At 38.0% G+C, this 20,086-nt stretch overlaps 1 protein-coding gene across 1 annotated transcript in view; it reads right to left on the bottom strand.

Moving 5' to 3' along the window:
• Nucleotides 1-20,086, bottom strand: part of LOC129495611 (docking protein 6) — a 363,401-nt gene that overhangs the window by 69,627 nt on the left and 273,688 nt on the right. The window contains exon 6 of the mRNA XM_055303284.1: nucleotides 12,082-12,220. Within this exon, the coding sequence (XP_055159259.1) occupies nucleotides 12,082-12,220 (139 nt within the window). The remainder of the gene's footprint in view (nucleotides 1-12,081; nucleotides 12,221-20,086) is intronic.

Here is a 20,086-nt window from a genome sequence, read left to right as displayed (position 1 = left end):
GCCCTTTCCTCGTGCACTGTCCCGCCTCCCACACTTGCCATACTCTGCGTCGTGATAACACCCTTCATGGAAGATGCTGTCAGGTAAGCACCTGATATGTTGGAACAGGCCCGCTGGAGCCATAGGAAGCTAAGAGGTTTTTACATTTTAATGGAACGATGAAGCCAAAGGGTGGGAACATATTTATTTGCTTTCACATTATTAGCAGGGAGACATTTCCAGATCTGCTATGTCTTGTCACAAAAGTGCCCTACTCAGTGAATTTAAAAGTCCGGTCCTGTTGAAGGTATTTTTTCAGAAGATTCCACCAAGTAGCAAACATTGTAAACTAATTTTTATATTTTTTCAAAATTTGATATATATCAAAGTTTTCCTTCTTGTTGTGAAAATAGATGTATTAACCATACCTACATCCCATGGTTGGTAGGTAGGAGGCCTGGGGGAGAAGCCGATTTTCTAGGTTATAATAGGGCAGTGCTTTCCAGAATCCTTGGGGTGTTTGTTAACCATACACACTTCTGGTTTTAGCCCAGACCTAACGGTTGGGAGAATCTCTGTGGGTGGGGCTCTGTCTGCTAAAAGTGTCTGGTACACAGTTTATCCACGACTGTGAGGGATAGGGGTAAGGCTCATTTTACAAAATTATCACTGGGACAAGAGGGCTTTCACCTTGAAAGCCAATTTCTCAGGTGAGGCATAAGCTGAGTTCAACACACAACGTCTTTAGTTAGCATGAGCAATGCCTATTAATAAATATTAATCAACCATATATCAAATCTCGTATGAACCATACTTCTGTCTACCCTTTATTTTTTCCTAATACATTGCTATTTATTAGCATACAGTGAGTCTTTGGTGGTTAATTCTTCTTCCCCAAATTACTTATCCTTCTATTTTTTTTTTAATTCTGGGAAACACATTTCTTCCCAAATGGTCGGTCTTAAGCATCATGGAAACACGTAGATATTTTTTTTTTCTGGAAATAAATAAGTTGGAAATTTCCGCCCTAAAATAATTCACCTGAATCGCCCTCTATTGTTTCTCGGCCTCATGTCCGTATGTCTTGGTCTTCAAGGATTTCAGATTACAGGAGCCCATTAACCTTCTTTGTCTTCCCTTGTGTCTTTAGTTCCCTTTTATTCTACTTCAATACTTAATTTGGAAAAATGAAGTGTCTGTATTTGAAAACATGTCTATAATCTCCCCACCTCTATCCATGGTACAAATCTTGTCCACTCACACCTCAGATGTTTAAATCTTCCTCTACACATCACAGAATCCATTCCTCAGTCATTGTTCAAAACCAGGTATTGAGTATGCTCACGGACCATCAAGCCATTCTGCTTTGTGCCTTTCAATAAAGTTGTGTCACTGGGAGTACCAAATATGCATTACTTTTGTGGAGCACTGAAGATAGCTGCATTCAGACACAGGGTGTTTGGGCTCCCTCCTAAATCTGTGGTGACTGATGACTGCTTTGAGGAATCATGCAATGTAGACATGACATTATGTCTGTTTTGGCCATGTCTCTGATGACCTCTAAGGGTGATTCTCCTTCCCTCCACTGTCCTGAGTTACTGAGGACGCCATGGTTGGAGGAAGCCCAAGCTTACTGTGTGCATGGGTCATGTAATTTGAGATTTGAACTCTTCTTAGAGAGCCCAGCACTTCTCATTGTATGGATGGAAAATCACAACCCCCCAAATTCAGGGATTTGCTCAAGATAAAATCCCAACTGTAGAACCACTAACAGAAATCAGTTCTCTTGATTTCTGAGTTCACTGCTCTTTGGACTTTGAGGTCGATCTCTCTAGGGAAAATGAGCTTCCTCTCCAACTCGTTACAATATGTGAGAATATAGCTCTGTACTTTGAAAGCACTCACCCTGCCAAGAAAAAGCGATAGATCCTGAAAACTGGTGTAATTTTTGTCAAGTTACTGGCCACCAGAGCCTTTTCCTGCTTTTACCAAAATAATTATCCAGGTTACCTTATTACCTTTTGCAATTTTCCTTTGCTGTTTTGAGTCTCTGCTTCCACCTGTGATAAACACTAATGCTAATTTGTGTTCCTCTGTATAAATTCATCTGTATATTAAAAGAAATCCCTGCTAACCAATTAATTTTACTTTTCCTCTATATCTCCCCAATCATTGATTAGACAATTTAAAGTCCTATTAGCACTAAAGACACAAATCTCAATAACTGGGAGAGTTACTGGGAGAGGAAGAAGTTAGCATTGATATATTAGCATTTTATGAGTCATTCTTACATGCCTGGCAATGTGCAAACTGGTTTCATATGTTGTTCCATTTGATATCCATATAAATTATCAATAATTATGCCATCTGAACTTTACAGACAAGGAAAATGAGACCCAGAGGGATAATATAATTTGTTCACAGTGACATTGTGAGTGATGTCTCGGAGGCACTAAAGACTATGATGTTTAAGACAAGGAAAAATTCTATCCCTACCTTTCAAGGTCTTCTAGCAGGACTAAGAATTACATTTACCTAAGACAGACTCACAGGGAAAAATCCCCAAAGTTTTATTATGTGTGTATGGAGGCCCAGTAATGAAATTGAGGCCCAAGGAAATGATGAAGGCAGGATGTTTTTGTACTTTTAGACAAATAGACAATAAATCTATGGGGAACTGCCATGACAAAGAAAACTGAACTTTGGGAGTTTCAGTTAATAAGGATCTCAAAACAGAATTTGGGCTATGGTAGTAAATTAGTAAAAAGTAACAAGAAGTGCCAACACAGCCTTCTCAGCTCTGAATTCCTTGTCTCTGGTGATAAGAATGTCTCACTTTCTCCTGGAACAGGGAGAGTGGCTTTCATGGGGGAGATTTGTTTCCTGCTTTCAGAGGGACAGAGAGGGGACTGACTGTCCTTCTTGCACATGGTGTTTTTTAAATTGCTTTAATTCAAAATAACCAATATGCCAAAGTGGCACATTTTGGGGCAGCCTGCTCTTGGTCCCGACCTTGTCATTTCCTCTTCATCACAGCTAACTGTAAAATAAACTACTGGACTTCTCTTCTTCAGGGAGCAGATAAGGGGAGAATTGCACCAACTGGGTCAGTTCCTTTGGGCCAAGGCAGGAACACACATGATTCTCCCCTCTGTTGAGAGGAGAACACACAGTAGGGGTGGCCCAGCCCTGGAGTCATCACACATGCACGGCTAGGCATCAGCACAACTGTTAGCAAACACCAACTCTATCATTGCTTTGTCATTTGACCTCAGACAATGTCCTTACTTTTTTTTTTTTTAAAGAATCATTTTTTTCCTTATCTCTAAATTGGAATTAATATAATCTACCTTAAGTGTTGTTATAAATATTTCATAAGATGATGCTTTTAAAGTGAAGAGCACTATGTTTGTCCCATCTGAAATGCTCGGTAGAAACTGCCGGCTTACTGTTGCCACATGGGACAGGCGGCTCACACCAGAGGTATCTATGCATACATGTGGTCAAGACCTGGAAATGTGTCCAAACCGAGCCATGGAAGAAATGGCAATGAAGGTGGTCACATTCTTAGATCTAAGTCTAAGAGCTTAATAGAAGTACATAACCCAGGGGCGCCTGGATAGCTCAGTGGTTGAGCATCTGCCTTCAGCTCAGGGCATGATCCCAGGGTAGTGGGATCAAGTCCCACATCAGGTTTCCTTCAGGGAGCCTGCTTCTCCCTCTGCTTGTGTCTCTGCCTCTCTGTGTGTCTCTCATGAATAAATAAAATCTTAAAAAAAATAGAGTATATAAAATCCAATAAATATGAATAGATGGTCAGTATGGGCAGGTGGGACAGGTAGGACACAGGTGGGAGACTAGTGAGCAATGCTCGTAGCAGGGTGTGTGTGTGTGTGTGTGTGTGTGTATGTGTGTGTGTGTTTAGACACACAAATAACATAAGCCAGGAAAGCACAGTCTCAGCTTTTTTGGTACAACAAAGAGTTAAAGAGATGTGAGTGGATATGTCAACATGTTTGCTGTTGTGTCTGAAATAAGAGGAACGGGGGAGATGGGGAATATGCCATAGAGAAGCACTGAAAAATACAAGTGGCCAGGGTACATGCTAAGGTAACATGTGACATGTACGTTAGAGGTAAAAAAAAAAAAGTCATGTTGCTTAATAAGGAAATGGTGAATACAAATGCAGTCCCCATTGAGAACATTGAGTTTATTTGTTCTTGGAAAAAAGCTCATGAAACTTGAAAACTATATAGAAATAGAAACTCCAGAGACCTTCAGGCAGCCAAGCTCGGCACTGTTTGGATTTATTCAAACAGTCCTCTGAAGTTGAAGGTTTACAGGCAATTGGGTTTTCACAGACTTGACTTAATTTTCAATAGGGGACAACTCACACTTAATCTTCCATTTTATTCAAGATAAATGAAAAGGAATTAGAAGACACCTTGGTGAGTTGGTACAAACACAGCATCATTTATAGAATCATTTAATGGAAGTTGTTGGATGTCATTTAGAATTGGACTTTGCAGAGAATTATTCTCTTTATACTTGAACCAAAATGGAGGTTATTCTTTTATGTTTTCAAGCATGTATTGGCCACAATAGTTTCATGGAGGGTAAAAAAGCTGAGCTGTAGAATAACATCAGGAATTATTACATACGCATAAATACTTTGAACGCCATTCTTACCTGTAATCAGTAATGCCTTTAAGAATATGTATATTCTTTCCTCCTCTATCAATCATCTATCTATTTGTAAACAGATGCATTCACAGAGCTACTCTCTGAATATAGGAAACATGATGAATACATACTGAAACATTCAATTTCATAGATATTGTAAATAAAATGTTCATTGTCTTTAGATTTTGAAATGTGTGAATATCTAGAGGCTGTATTAAAGTTTATATAATTAATTTCCAATATCTGCACATCATGAGAGCTGGGATGAACTTTTAACAGTGGCTATAAAATTTAATCCACTTAAAAACAAAGCTAAATTTTATTCTTTCGCCAGTCATTTTATGACTTAGCTAATAACTGGGCTTTTACCAAAGACCGGCTGGTACTCTGACACTGAGCAGATATTACTATTGCTCTTTCTTTTCCCCTTTACTAAAAGGTAACTAAGGCATAGCAAAGGTAAGTGCCTTGCACAAGGTCACACGGTTCTTTCTTTTTCTAGAGTCTACCTGGTTTAGCCACTATGGTGCAGTGCTTCAACTAATACATATGCATTCACTGAATACATTCCATAAATTGATAATCCTTATTTTGCTCATGTTTTTTGAAAGTAAGCTTAATTAACTCCCTATGTGATTCTCACAATTTTATAGTGGGTTTTCCCACTACTGGCCTACATTTTTTCTTCTATTTTACAGCATTGTCCCAAAGAGAAGATAGCCTGATTCTTTGGGTTGTATGTGTAAATGCCATAATTATATGTTTGTATGCTGAATTATCTTGATTCACCTTTGAAACTTATTGTTTTTCTTTAAGGAAATCATTCTCATAATTGCCATGAGCAGATTGTATGCCCATGAATAAATAAGACCATCATATTAAAAAACGAGAGAAAATCATTTGTAGAGAGTTTCCTCATTATTCTTTGATTCTAGTAATACAAATAAAAGAACAAAACTATTTTTTCACAGAAAATTGTACTCTTTTATGTCAGGCAGTCATTTTTCTTATACATTATCAACTCTAATCAAGTTGATTAAATATGAAAAATATATTAAATGCATTTTCTTTTTTTAAAAAAGATTTTATCTATTTGGGAGAGTGAGTGAGTCTCTGAGAGAGAGAAAGAAAGAGCACAAGCTGGCAAAGGGAGAGAACCAGACTTCCTGCTGAGCAGGGAGCCCGACGCAGGGCTCAATCCCAGGACCCTGGGATCATGACCTGAGCCGAAGGCAGATGCTTAACTTAGGCACCCCTAAAATGCATTTTCTTAAGTGGCATCCAGAGGATATACAGCAAATTTTGAGAAAAAAGAAAATGATATAAATAAAATTTGCACTATTATATTGTGTTACAGTACCACTTGCTACAAAAATTACACATTGAACTCTCCCCATTTCCATCTCATTTGTGCATTTATACAGAAATCAGTATTTTTTCTTCATGTCTGTGTGTTTGTTTAGAGACTACATTTCTTTATTGTTCTGGACCAGTAAGTAAATGGATTAATTAGGATCACAGGTCCACTTTAGTTATCAACTATAATAATTTGTTCTAATTGGGCTTGTGTTGGCTCATTACAATCAGCGTCTACCAATCAGTAAAAGAAAATTTCACAAATATGCAAATGGCATTTCCCAGCAGGGAACCAACCGGCCATTGTCAGTAGTAATGAAGGTTCTTGTCTTATGATTAATAATTGATAATATTGAGCAACAGAATCATGAATAGAACTTTGAAGAATGAATTTATTAGCAGATATTCCTATATATTAGATATTACACACCACTTGCAATCACAAATCACACATATAAACCTTTCTTAGAATTTCTTAAGGTTCTATATGTATATACCTAGAAAAGAAATTGCAAAAAGTGTTAAAATTTTTCTGTGTACTATTCATCATGGGTATTATGCGTCCATATTTTTCAGATTTTCAGTGTAGGAAAACTAGTTATAATTTTTTTTGTAGCAGATAGAGATTCCTGTAAAATGTGGGTACGAAGAGTGACTGCACTAGAAAGGGAGCCAAACTGCCTAGGAGAGAGCCCATTCTGGAAGGCTTTCTCATTTCTTCACCAAATTATAAATAAGCCCATGGTACTCATGGTCTCAAAAGATAAATGTACATGACATGAATTGAATGATATTATTTGGCTATACTTGGGACTAACAATTGAGTGTCTTTACAATACTTCCTAAAAGAAGTATTGTGGTATTTTTTAAGATGCCATCAGTTGAAAGACAAAACACTGTTTTATGTAGCACTACAAAAGAATCCAGCTATCGATTAAACTGTAACTCATATTTGACTTGAGAGATATTAAAATGTGAAAAAAAGAATCGATGGGATGTAATAATATTTCCCTATTCATGGAACTATTTAGACACACCCACACACAAAAATCGTTTCAAGGGTTTACTTGGGTAAGTTCTGCAATAAACCATAACTCCAGGAGGGTAAATTCCCTTAATTTCTCATCGCTATTTGAATTCGTTTTCCACAAAGCCAGCTTCATTTTTTCTGTCTTCTGTACTCTTCTCACTTTGCCTTTCCTTGAGACGTTTTCATCCTTGTAAGATGACACCATCACACAGTTTCCATCAAAGACTCTAAAACCACCCCCTTTGGGCTTGTTCGTATGGGTAGTGTAAGACAATGCTGCTTCTTCAGAAATTTCTTTTCATCTGACATTATAAAAGGAAATAAGAGAATTTGTTTTTTAAACTCCTATTGTTCAAAAGGTTTATTATTCTTGGAACAGTGTGGTTTTTTAGTTAAGTGTCTGAGGTTAACTTGCTTTTATTCCATATACTGCTAGTAACAAGAGCATGTAAAATGACAGGTAATAGAGAATGAAAACACTCTTATTTTCTAAGCAAGAAGTTTTACATGAAACTCTGTTATTCTTTTTTTTCCATCCACCAGACCTAACCATAGAATTGATGGCCTTGGACAGCAGTGCATGTGGGCAGCCCTGCTGGTGGTGTTCAGTGCGTTAGAGCCATCTTGCTGGTATTTTAATAACACTGATGCTATTTGTCCTTAAACTACACACAGTTCTTCTGGTGACCAGGTGGCAAAAAATTACTGGAAATAGGAGTATTCCAAATCCTGTTTTTAAAAAGATACACTGTAATTCTTATTATGGGAGGCTGTCCATATACATACGAGCTTTTAAATTACTTGCAATGTTATAATAAGGTTCAAAGTTACTAATGACCATGCCCCTTTTCTTTCACTTGCTTATTTTTGATAAAATATCAGGAAATTTCATTAAAAAATTAATTCGTGTCTTCTCAGTTGTTTCTTACCTGAGGACATTTTATTACATATGTAAAGCTTACAAACCTAAAAACCAAATTTAGAAAAGGACTCCTTTTCATATTTGTGTGTGTGTGTATGTGTGTGTGTAACAGATCCATGAAAATGAAATTATTTCAGGGCACGTGAGGCCTTGTCATCTCCAAAGATTCCAGCCTCACCAGGCAGAAGCACAAGGGACATTTGTGATGTGGTTTCTGATGAATGGCTTTGATCACAAAGACAAGAAAAATTTCCTTGATAATGTTGCAGATGTGTGCCAGAGGACCTATAAATGCTTTTAGTAATAGCATTAAAAGAACTCCGATGGTTCTAAGAACAAGAATGCTCTGGAAACAAATTCTAGAGGGGTCACTTGCTTACATATCCAGCTTTAATCATCTCTTCAATGACTGGAATCTTAGTGAATCTCTTAGAAATAGTTCTAGTTCAAAATTTAACATGGTGGCTGAAATCTCCCACGCTCCCCCAAAGCCAAAACTGTCTTCTGAAATAAGATCATTCTTCATGGAGGTTTAAGGAACTTCCAATAAGCTGGTGATTTAAGAAATCAGTCAGGGTCCGTTGTCATAACCATAGAACGAGCCCAAGTAGTGTTTTCAGTAATGCTCAGCCAAATTTTGTGATGGCATCATCTTACCAATCTGATTAAGGCATGGAGAATGTTTGATATTTCAGGGAGTAAAAGCAAAGATGAATTACTAGATCCCACAAACTTCTTGGTCACTTGAGAAAAAGAACTTTCTCGCTCTTTTCTTGTATTCTATACACCACCAGGCAGCACACTCAGTAGAGTAAGCAGTTTACAAGCCTGTGAATGGTTAATCAATGGCTAAGCTCTACTTCAAAACTTCTTGAGTGGGTTAATAGTAATTAACTCTTTTGTTATCTTTCTCAGTGTGGGAAATAAGATATTTTTTAATAGTCTTACTGACTTAATGATTCTTGTTATCCAGTACTTTACAGTGCAAATGTACTATTTTATCCACAATGCGGTGAACTTTTTCTAGACATCAAATTCTTTAAACAAGAAGAGAAATACTGCCCAACTTAGATGATGGAGATATATCAAAATATGCTATTCTTGTGCCCTCCTCCCCGTAAGAAGGAAGGTAATTAAAAGGGCAAATCAAGGTTTTAATCACACATGTGATGTTAAAAGATTATACTGAATTCTCTGTTACAGTTCAAAAATGGTTGTTGAGATATAATTTCTCATTCAGATTTGTTTATCTGCAAAACAGTGATACTGTTAAATCATTTCTCTTTACAAAGATGAAAGTAAATGCTTCAGGAGCCTGAACAACAATGTTTGGGGCATGTATTGCCTATAGAGTTTGTTACCGATTTGATCTTGTAATGTTATAAATGTAAATATAATAAAAACATGTACATATTTTCTATGTGCTCAGTAATAATCTCACATAGCCCATTTTTTAAAACTGGAAAGCCAGGGAGCAGTGTCATCTTCTTATTTTGTAGGATATACATAATAAATAAAATGCATCATTTTTATATCTGAGGTCTGGGGGTAGCTTTCTGACTCCCAAGTTATACTTTTGCCTAGTTTATGGCACAGGCCTTCATTTTATTTAAATAAGCAAATAAAGAGTTAGATAGTGCCTAAGAACTGTTTTCCTAGTTGTTGGAACTTGTTCTTTCAAAGAGATTTGTGCATGCAGAGGCAGTTTCTTAAAAGAAAAAGTAAAAATTATGTCTGAGAGACCTGGGGATCTTTACTGAAGGTTCCAGAATTTGAGGAATCTGGGCAGTTGTCAAGTTGTGGTAGCATGCCCTCTGAAAAACATCAGCTTGGCTTAGTCTGAAGAATCCGCTATATATGAAATAATCTTATTAGTATTAACCTTCAGAGAAAAGCATAGTTGTGTAATTGTGTCTGAAATTAAACCAAATGCTCCATTTGCATGTATTCACCAAACTGATGGAGGCTCTGATTTTGTAATTTTTTAGAAACATTTGGTTTCTTTGGTGAGCCTGCTATTTAAACACCTGCCCCACTTTTCCGTCTCTGAGCACTCAGATCCATGGGGCACCCACTATCTTCCCCCAGTTGTAGACTGCCTGAGATCTTAGTCAGTGGACTGCTGGTCTCTAACTCCTAACAGCAATTGTTTGGCTCTGCTCTGGGGACAAGCTTCTCAGCCTCACAGTACATTATCATGTTTACCACACAAGGCAGCATCAATAGCAAATGTGAATTAAATTTTGTTTTGCAAATTTTTTGGCACAAGATTGTTAGGCATACTTGAAAGGGATTGAAAGATATTATTTCACTACAGTTGGGAATAACAATTTAGAGTCTTCACAAACATTGTAGGTCCTATAATTATTCAAAATCACTCCTACAGATGGATCGCTATCATAATAATGAACCTTTTCATGGTACTTGCCATGTGCCAGGTCTGTTCGCAGTACTTTACAGATTTTAATGCACAAATACCTCATAACAACCGAATAAGTAGGACTATTATATCCTCATTTTACAGATAAAGGAAAATGAGAAATTTAGAAGGTAATAACCCAAGATGCCCAAGATGATACAGCCAGTAAGTGGTGGAATTGGGATGTGAACCCAGGACACACCCTAAGTGCTCTCCTTTATAGTAGACAATATGGTTTTGTCAAAGAGCTCTTGGAATTGACTTCAAGACAATACAATCCAATGACTGTATTGCTGAGCATTTTGTCTGTTCAGAACAACTACAAGTAAAGCTACAACTGTTAAGTGTAGTTAACTAATAGCAAGTGACATCACGACTGTTAATTTTGGTTGCAGACATCAGTAGATTCTGAAATCATTTGAAATTTGGTAGTTATATTTTCTCACTGATTTAAGCCCCTGGAAACATTTCATATTAATTAGATAATTGTTACAATGGGTGATATTTAACCAAAATCTTTCTAAAAGACTGTTATGCCAACGTTTTATTAATGCTTCTTCAATTAACCACACAATCATATTAATAATCCTAAAGCCACTCATTCATCCCTATGAAAGGCCAAACATCCCATATAAAGCCTGGCTTTCACCTGTCACACTTAGGCATTAGGAAAGCTCTTTAAAGCACTTCCCAAGTAGATGAAAATGTGTATGTAGTATTCACAAAACTAGAAATATGTTAAGAATAACATATGATCATTTGTTAAATTACTTTTGTTTTCTTAAAAGATAATTTTGTGTCAAAATATTGTGTAATGGAGAATTTTAAAAATGAAAACAAATATAATACTATGTATAGAACTCTGTAGTCTTTAAACTAGAACAGAATTGTGTCATCCAGTGAGTTGCCCACTTATTTCCCAAAACTCCACCTGTCCCTTCATAATATGAAATCTAACACATCTCTATAGATCTTGAAGGATGGTCACCTCTTAAGATTATGGCCCATAGTCATTCCATTATTTGCTTTTCAAAGAAGTTAGTAGTAGAGCTTATAATTTTTTCTCAGCTACTTGTAAAAATTGACTATTTCAGATTCTTTACTGAATTATTTCTTAGCTTGACCTCAAAACTGTAGTAGAGTTCCAGAACAGGATAACAAACAAATCATTCTGTTGGTAAACAGTATATGCTCCTTCTGCAAATATTTTATTATTGGCTCTGAAACACATGCAGAAAGAGCTAGAATTCTCAGAGAATCTAGGACAAATATAAAGACAAAAAGAAAGTGGAAACCTTTCCAGTAGTAGCTTAATTTTCCTGGTTATTTCGGGTCCACAGTTGAGTCTCTGATGGTCCAACTGTATGTGGTGATTGCAGAGAGCACTGCTTTGTATTTCATTCTCTATGCACCCCACCCCTCATTGGGGAACTGTGCCAACAGGTCATGAGGAGATACATGGAGTACATGGTACCCTACCAGCGGCCACAAGGAACTTCTTTTGGCATTTGCTGAAGAGGACATGAGAGGCATGGGATTCAGTAACTGGGGCGAGTTCTCGGGGCTGGAGGGCGGGTCGGGTCAGGTGGACATGAGGGTGCTGACGTGAATGGGCCCACATATACATGGTGTGCATCAGACCTCAGTGACATTCATTTCCAAGCTGTTAGGTTACCGAGGGAGGAGCCTTACCCGGGCCTTCTGCTCCATTTCTAGCATTAATCTTTCATGTTGCTCAGCTATGGCCAGTGTCGCAGAATGGACCTTCTGATAGATCATTTCTCCTTCCCTTGTTTGAAAAGTGAATAGTCCTTCTCCTGTGTCACACATTCTGTGAGAATAGAGATAGGGAAAGAGATGGGTCTTCATGTGTTCAAGTGCGTAACAGTTCTCCACGCAAAAGATGCCCTCGCCCTGTTGTCACCCTCCTCCTTGACTTTCATGGGAGTTAGTGAAGCAGATTCACCCTTGAGCAAGCCAACCAATCAACAAGCACATGTCTAAATGGTACATGAGATGGAACAAAGGGTAGAAACCCATGTCTATTTAGAGTTTGAGAAGTGTGCACAACAGTGTACAGAAGCAGACACAAGCGGGTTCAGTCACTGTCGTGCATCTTTTACACGTTTCTTACTAATAAAAACAAACATTTGTTTTCCTTAAGGATTTTCACATTTGTTATTGTAACTCTACTTCCTATGATTTGATAGCTCTTGAATTTTATTTATTTATTTATTTTTTGAAATTTAAAGAATTTAAGAAGAATCTGCAGAATCTGAGAATTTTATACTCACTGCGGTAAGAACCAAGGAGACCGCACACTTTTTAGTTTATGGATTTGCAGACACAGGTTGCAGCTGACGCTGTTATTTAAACCGAGAGATCCTTAAGCAGATCTTGTGCATCGTAGGAAATGCTGCACCACAAAGACCCTATTTGGGTGTGAGGATACTTGCTTTGAATTTTGGCTTTGCCACTTACCAGCAGTGTGAACTTGGACAAGTTAAATAACTTGCCTACGCCTCCTTTTCACATCTCTAATGTAGGAACAATAATAACACTCATCTCATAAGATCCTTATGATTGTTGAAAGACTAATCTAAATATCCACCACAGAGAAATGAGTGACTTAATCTTAGTATTTTTATCTTATGGGCTATTCCACAGTGATTACTATGTCATTTCTGAGAGCATATAATAACATTAAAAGTTCTTATTATGTACATTCAAGAGGAAAAATCAGAATAGAAATTCTTTTTCAATTATTTAGTTATAATTACCTTTTTAAAACATATCTTTATTGGAATAAAACCACTGACACCTTGTTAAGGCAAGAGGATTATAGGTAGATTTTATTAACAAAGACTAATTCTAAGATGAAAAATATCTCTAATTAATACCTGAAGCCAGCTTTTAAAAATAATTGGAGGCCGTCAGAGAGACACACTCAATATCGTTATGATGTTAACCACTCAGATACTGGATATTAGCTGGATGGCTGTGTCTTCGGTTTTCAGATTATAACATCAAAAAATTGCACAAGATGCTCATGAGGCCAAACTATGTCTTCTGGCACCAAAAGGATTTTGGATTCTTGTCTAAGATTCTCTAAGGAGTTTTCAGGAGAAAAGAAATGTCTCAAGAGGCTTCAGACATCACAGAGGCTGCGAATGCCATCCCGTAGGGCCCCATAGAGCCAGCACTTAGCTTCTGTGAAAAAGATCTTAATAAAATTCACACAGCGTGAAATGGAAAGTCTGGGGGGAAAATGAAGCGTTTTCACAAAGTGAAACAAATGAGCTTTCTTTGTTGATTCAGAAGAGTAAAGAAGTCCAACAGCCAGAGCAGGGCAGGGATTGACAAGTAGTGAGTGGGGCTTGTTCCAGGGTGAGTATTGTTCACTGCCATCTGAAAAGCACTGCTTATTAGCCCTCGGAAATGAGATAATGAAGACACCAGCTGTCACTCCTTAGTCGCTGAGATGCAAAGGTCTAATACTTGCCCACCTTCTGGGGATGAACTGCCCTGAGAAGGTCTGAAAGCTTACAGAAGGTTTTCTCCAGCCTCTGAAAGGCAGCCTCCTGTAAACTTCAGCCTTTGATCAGCAAACTAGGAATGCAAACATGCTAGCTTTAAAAAGTGAAGACATTTTAGGCAAAGGGTGTTCTTTCTTCAATGTATCTAAAACTTCAATGCATCTAAATCCTAAAAGGATGTCAAACTTCTTCAGTAAGATTAGTTCATACTTGACGACTTTTGTCTGCTGTATTGGAATCAGTCATTTGGGTCTCCCTGCTTTTTGTTTAAAACATGGTCTCCTGGGACTCATAAGAAACAGATACAGAAATTTCTTTTTTTCTTATATGTCTGAATAGTTTTTGTGGGAGTAAGCCAGTATTAGCGAAGATGGGGGAAGAGAGGAAGTCATTTTGATGGTCATTGCCCAGCTACTCAATGTGTGGTCCACAGACCAGCAGCACTGGCAGCACTGGGAGCCTGTCCACACTACTGGATTGGAACCCGCAGTTAACAATATTCCAGGCGACTCCTGTGCACATTAGAGTTGGAGAAGCACTGGCCTACAGAACTCTTTCTACATGTCACCATTTCATGAAAGGGAGCCAGAGATGACACCTGGGACCTAAATGACGACCAGTCAGAAGCTGTGTCTGTGCAGCTTCAGACAGTGACATATGAGACCGAAGGGCAGAGAGGATGTACCATGACCAAAAGGGAAAAAAAATACAAAAAAAACAAAAAAAAAATCCAAAACCCAACAAACAAACCCTAAAAGAATCCTTTCCTTAACTTGGGAAGAGCTAAGATACATGTGCTACCTACATTTGAGTACCCTAACCCCCTTGCGGCTAACATGCACATTCCTCAGTTGCATTTATTTGAAGAAAAGTTGAAAATATGGGGTCTGTCATGACTCTAAATTGAATTCGATTGACGTTTATTTACTACTGTTAGCTCTCTTTATACTTAAGGTATTTTCACAAAATTAATACTTTTTCTTATCAAAAACTGGATGTTAAAGAATATCATCTCTAAGGTACTGTTAGCTTTAAGGAACAAATGAGGGTAGAACTGATAAAATTCCAAGTAGAACTGATACACTAATTTCCAGGATGGTTTTGTTTTTCGTTTTTTGTTTTTGACACAGTGATCAAGGGGTCATTATAACAGTATGCGATCCAACAGACAAAGGGCAGAGATTTCAGCCATCAAGTCACGGTCTGTCATGTTCATTTATCACAGATTTATCAAGGAGGTCCTGTCAACCAGGCATCGCCCCGAGCCTGAGGATGGAAAGGATGGAAACATACACACGACTCCTTTTCTCTGAGTACAGGGGGAATAAGCCTTGTGCTGAGAATGATACATGTGACTGCAGAATTGCTGGCAGGGAGGGGGGTTGGGGCCAACAGGAGGTAATGGGGGAGTGACCTGAACACATTATCTTCCCAGTTCAGTCCCTGATCGATAGAATGAGAGCAACAAAGCTTGGCCACAGGATTGTTTTCATTTGCCTTTTAATTAAATCAAGTGACAGCGGTCAGGAAGGGATGAATTCAGCAGACCGGGGTTGCCTGACCCCTGCACCTTCCAGGGAAAGGCCTGTATTTAGTGGTGGTGGTGGGGGAGGTACCTTGGCTGGTTACTGGACTGTAACCTCCAATCCTTTGGAATGCTCAGCCTGTTAAGAGTGAATTTTTGTGTGCCTGAGGCCTTGAGCCATGCTGTACCCATGTGGCCAGATGAATTTATCTTTTTTTTTTTTCTTAAAGCGAGAGAGTCATGAGAGGTGGGGAGGCCCAGAGGGAGAGGGAGAAGCAGACTCCCTGCTTAGCAGAGAGGACCCCAAGTTCATGACCTGAGTGACCTGAGCAGTTAAGGCAAAAACTCACCTGATTGAGCCACCCAAGCACCCCGAGTTTATCCTTATATAATGCCTGTTTTGCTCCAGTGGAGACTGGGGTCTGAGTGACTCACGTTGATCCCATGGCCTCTGCCTGCCGATATGACTGATCCTTAGTAAAAATTTTGATGCTGAAGCTTGCTATAGCTTCCCTGGTTAACGAGGCTTCTGCTCTTTCACACATCATCGTGGGGGGGAACAAGCACATCCCATGTGACTGACCTGGGAGCAGGGGAGGGGGTGAGTCCTGGAAGCCTGAGCCTTGACCCTCCTGGCCTTCTTCCCTTTGCTGGCCTTACTCTGTACTTGCACTATAGTAACCAGACCTATGAGTAGCATTGCCTTTTCTGAGTCCCATGTCTTTTTAGAAGGGCACCCAATCTGAAGGTGGTGTAGGGGACTCCTCCACTCAAGGCAGCCAGCATGTGTTTGGTGGCCAGTAGGGTCTGATTCAGTAGGAGTCTAAGAAAATTCTAGTATTTTCCCTCAATGGCTCTTTTTCAAATTCCACTTATTCTTTCCTTGTCTCTCCCACCTTGCCACTCACTTCCACAGTCATTTGAAGTAATGACTCCCAGTCTCATCTCCACTGTGTTCTAACAAGTAAGGACCAACCAGGGTTCCTGTGAATGTCCGTGGTCACAGGAAACAGAACTCCTAATGAGGGGTTCTGTTATGCAGGCTTCTCCCACTTCTCAAAGGGGAGAAACAGCTTCTGAAACAGGGTGACCTAGAGGCGACTTCACTTGAGGCTGTGCCTGCATCCTGCAAGCTATTAGTGGTCGCCCTCCTTCTCCTGCCTTGAAGTCTCAAACTTAACTCTTTACAAAGGGGTGATTTCAAAATTCCAGTCTTCTTCCAAATGGCAAACAAAAGAAATTCACCAAAAGTTCTGGAAACACTTTACTTTTAAAAAATGAACCTCAGAATACTTATCTGTGGGTCTTTCTTTCTTTCTTTTTTTAAAGATGTTATTTATTTATGCATGAGAGACCCACAGAGAGAGGCAGAGACATAGGCAGAGGGAGAAGCAGGCTCCCTGCAGGAAGCCCGATTCAGGACTCAATCCCAGGACCCCGGGATCACAACCTGAGCCGAAGACAGATGCTCAACCACTGAGCCATCCAGGCGTCCCTTTGTGGGTCTTTCGATACAATTTGACACAGACGAATCTGTGCACCTCTGGCAATGTTGTCCACGTTCATGGTTGTATGGCTTTGTTCTCTATGTAAGTTTTGCAATATTATAGATATGTTTCATGACCAAATATTTGTCCTCTGTGCACACAATAGTTTTAAACTCTCAGCAATGGAGAAGAGCAGGAGCACTTTCCTGAAAACCCTGTGGTGTATCTATTCAGTATTTAAAATTTAATGTTTAATTATAGAAAGTAATGAAATTCTTCAAAGCACAGCCTTTCTGCAGAGCGAGTAAAACCAATTAACACTTTTATTCCATTAACAGTTTAATCTTTATTGTCATTTAACAATGCAGGCATTCTACTTTTCTGTTAGCAGCTACGAAAAGGCTGAAGTTTCTATCAGCTCTGATGAGTCAAGACTTGGATCTGTGGTAAGAAACTGCCAGCAAAATGGACAAATAGACAAAAGCAATAGCACAGCAAGACTGGAAATAGACTCAACTGGCAGGAGAGCTAAAGACGTGATGGGAGTGTCATCCCCAGTCTGTGAGGGAAGCTGGATTCACCAATAAAGCGTGTTGGACATGAGTTTCTCTAAAGCAAGTGAAAAAAAAAAGTAGTAGAAGAAAACAGAAGAATTCCTATATAAACTCAGAAGGAGGAAGGAGTTTCAAGCTATGATCCAAGCCAAAAGGTGACCAAAGGAAAAAAATGAATCTGCTTGAAAACAACCTCTAAGAAAAACAAAAACAAAACAAAAACAAAACTAAAAACTAGGAAAAATATTTAGAACTCACAACACATGATGTGTTCTCATCTATAAAGTAGGTTTATTATGTCAGTACTTTTTTCAGAGGGCTGTTCGAACATTAAATGAATTAATATATGTAAATCTTAAAATACTATCTGTATAATTATTATCCATTAAATAGTAGTATTTTTATCACTACTACTGTCAAAATATCTAAAGCATAGTGCTAGATGAAAAAAGGGGTGACAGTAATATGTGTAGTATACTAACATGTTTGTAAAAAAAAGTATGTCTTTGCTTGCATGTACATGAAACTGGACAAATGCACAAAAAAGTAACTGTGCTATTTATTGGGGGTGAAGTGGACGTGATAAAAAAGGTAAGTTTAGGAGGAATATTTATATTTTTCACTGATACTTCTTTATGTAAATGGTCAAACTAAAAAAAAAAGAAGTGCTACTAATGTATTAATTGGATTTAATTAATTAAAATTAAATTAATGCTAAATTTTAAAGCAAGGGTCAGAGTACTCTCACAGGGTTTTTGTGAAGATGTGGTGTTTATAATGTGTCTAGCTCAGTCTCTTGTGACTTAGCAAATACACTTTTACTGTTAAACTTATAAAATATTATACTGATCATGTGGATCCTCCCTTCCATATGAAAACACACACACATAATCTCTGGCCAGTGTAGCACAAACATCTGAGCTAATATTCAAGACAACCAGGTTTGCAGAATTCTGGTGTTTAATGAATTGAAGTAACAGCGACAATTGTAGCAACAGTGAAAATAATAGCTAGCACCCATGGGGTAGCGATAGGCCAACCTTAGTGTTGACACAGTATGTGCATTACCTCACTGAGCCTCAAACATCTACAGGGTCCTCACTGCTTCCCATTACAGAAAACACCGTCCTAAGGAGGCAAAGAAATCTGCCCAAGGTCATTGAAATTTAAGTGGCTGAGCTGTGGTCTGAACCCAGACCAGTGATTTTCAAGTGCACCTTATTATCACAGAGCTAGATTTTGTTCATTCAAGATGAGAAGCAGAAACTCATGCATAATTCTTTGATTATGAAAATTTCTGTAGAGGAGAGAAAGAGAGAGCTGAGAACAGGGCTTGAGATAAAATGTTTTGAAGGTGGTCACTCCTTCTTTGCTGCTGTTCCTTTTCTGTCAAATCAAGTTTCCGAGAATATTTCTCAATGGCATGCCCGTAAAATGCATGTTAAGCTAAATCAGGCAATTAATCAATAAAACAGGTGAATTGCAATCAAACCCTCCCTGCACTCCCAAATTCATCTCAAGACCTTTGTAAGGAGGAAGGTATAGTAGAACATTTGTCATCTTCTCTGCCTCTTGACTTTATTATTGTATGACTCCAAATATTTAATGCATATGGTGGCTGTTGGTTGATTTCACCATTGATTGGTACCTTAGGGATACAACGCTTTCCTGCAAACAAGTTAAGAAACCCGATCCTGCAAGGAGATCTTGATTTTAGTCCAGCATCTGCTGAAAATCAATTTTGTGAAATACCTTTTTTTTTTGAAATACCTTTTTGATCCTTTATAAAACGTTTTTTTAATCAAAGCGTTGATCTAAATGATCTCTAGTGTACAAATGTGTTTGAAGATTCTCTAAGTCTTCCACTTGTGATGGCCAAATCACAATCAAATTAATTAAAATATTTCTATCTTTTCAAAATATTTTCAATGTTTCAATTTCATTCCATTTTATTTACTTTTTCTTACTTTTGAATTAACTCCTTTGGTTTTTCGACTCAATGCAAAAAAAAAAAAAATCAATCGAGTGTCCCTAAAATTTTGGCTTTAGTAAATTTTTAAAAAGAGATACATAAAAGATGCTTTTCTACTTAACCTTCCTTTCTGCCTCAAAAATTTAGAATTGAAAAATCCACCATGTAAAGATCTAAAGTCATAGCACTTTACTTGCTATTTAATTATGTCAATAAATGATCACAAATAACTACCATTGTCATTATTAAATTGGTATATTATAGGTTTTTGAAGGTTTAGGGCAAGAATTTTTTTTAAAGGTTTACAGCTAATTGTATATTCATCCTGTATACATCTCCTGGTGGCTTTATTGGAAAAATAAATTCTTCTGGAGTAGGAGTTTAACAACCTTAACACTCAGTGTCAATCACAAAAATCACCTCATGCACTCCATGCACTTATTGATTGAAATGACTTGAAAATTATCAGTATGATGGCTACCTGACAGGTATTGATTTTGTAGTCCCTCATAGTGAAAAATAAAGCAAAATAAAATGTAAAAGAGAAAAAAAAATTTTTGAAGAATGATCCTACAGCATAAGTGTATTCTTCCGAATGGAGTTGGCCAAACTGCCAAAAAGAG

This window comes from Nyctereutes procyonoides, unplaced genomic scaffold (assembly GCF_905146905.1).
Source record: "Nyctereutes procyonoides isolate TBG_1078 unplaced genomic scaffold, NYPRO_anot_genome, whole genome shotgun sequence".
Classification (NCBI taxonomy): domain Eukaryota; kingdom Metazoa; phylum Chordata; class Mammalia; order Carnivora; family Canidae; genus Nyctereutes; species Nyctereutes procyonoides.
This window is presented reverse-complemented; position numbering and strand designations above follow the sequence as displayed.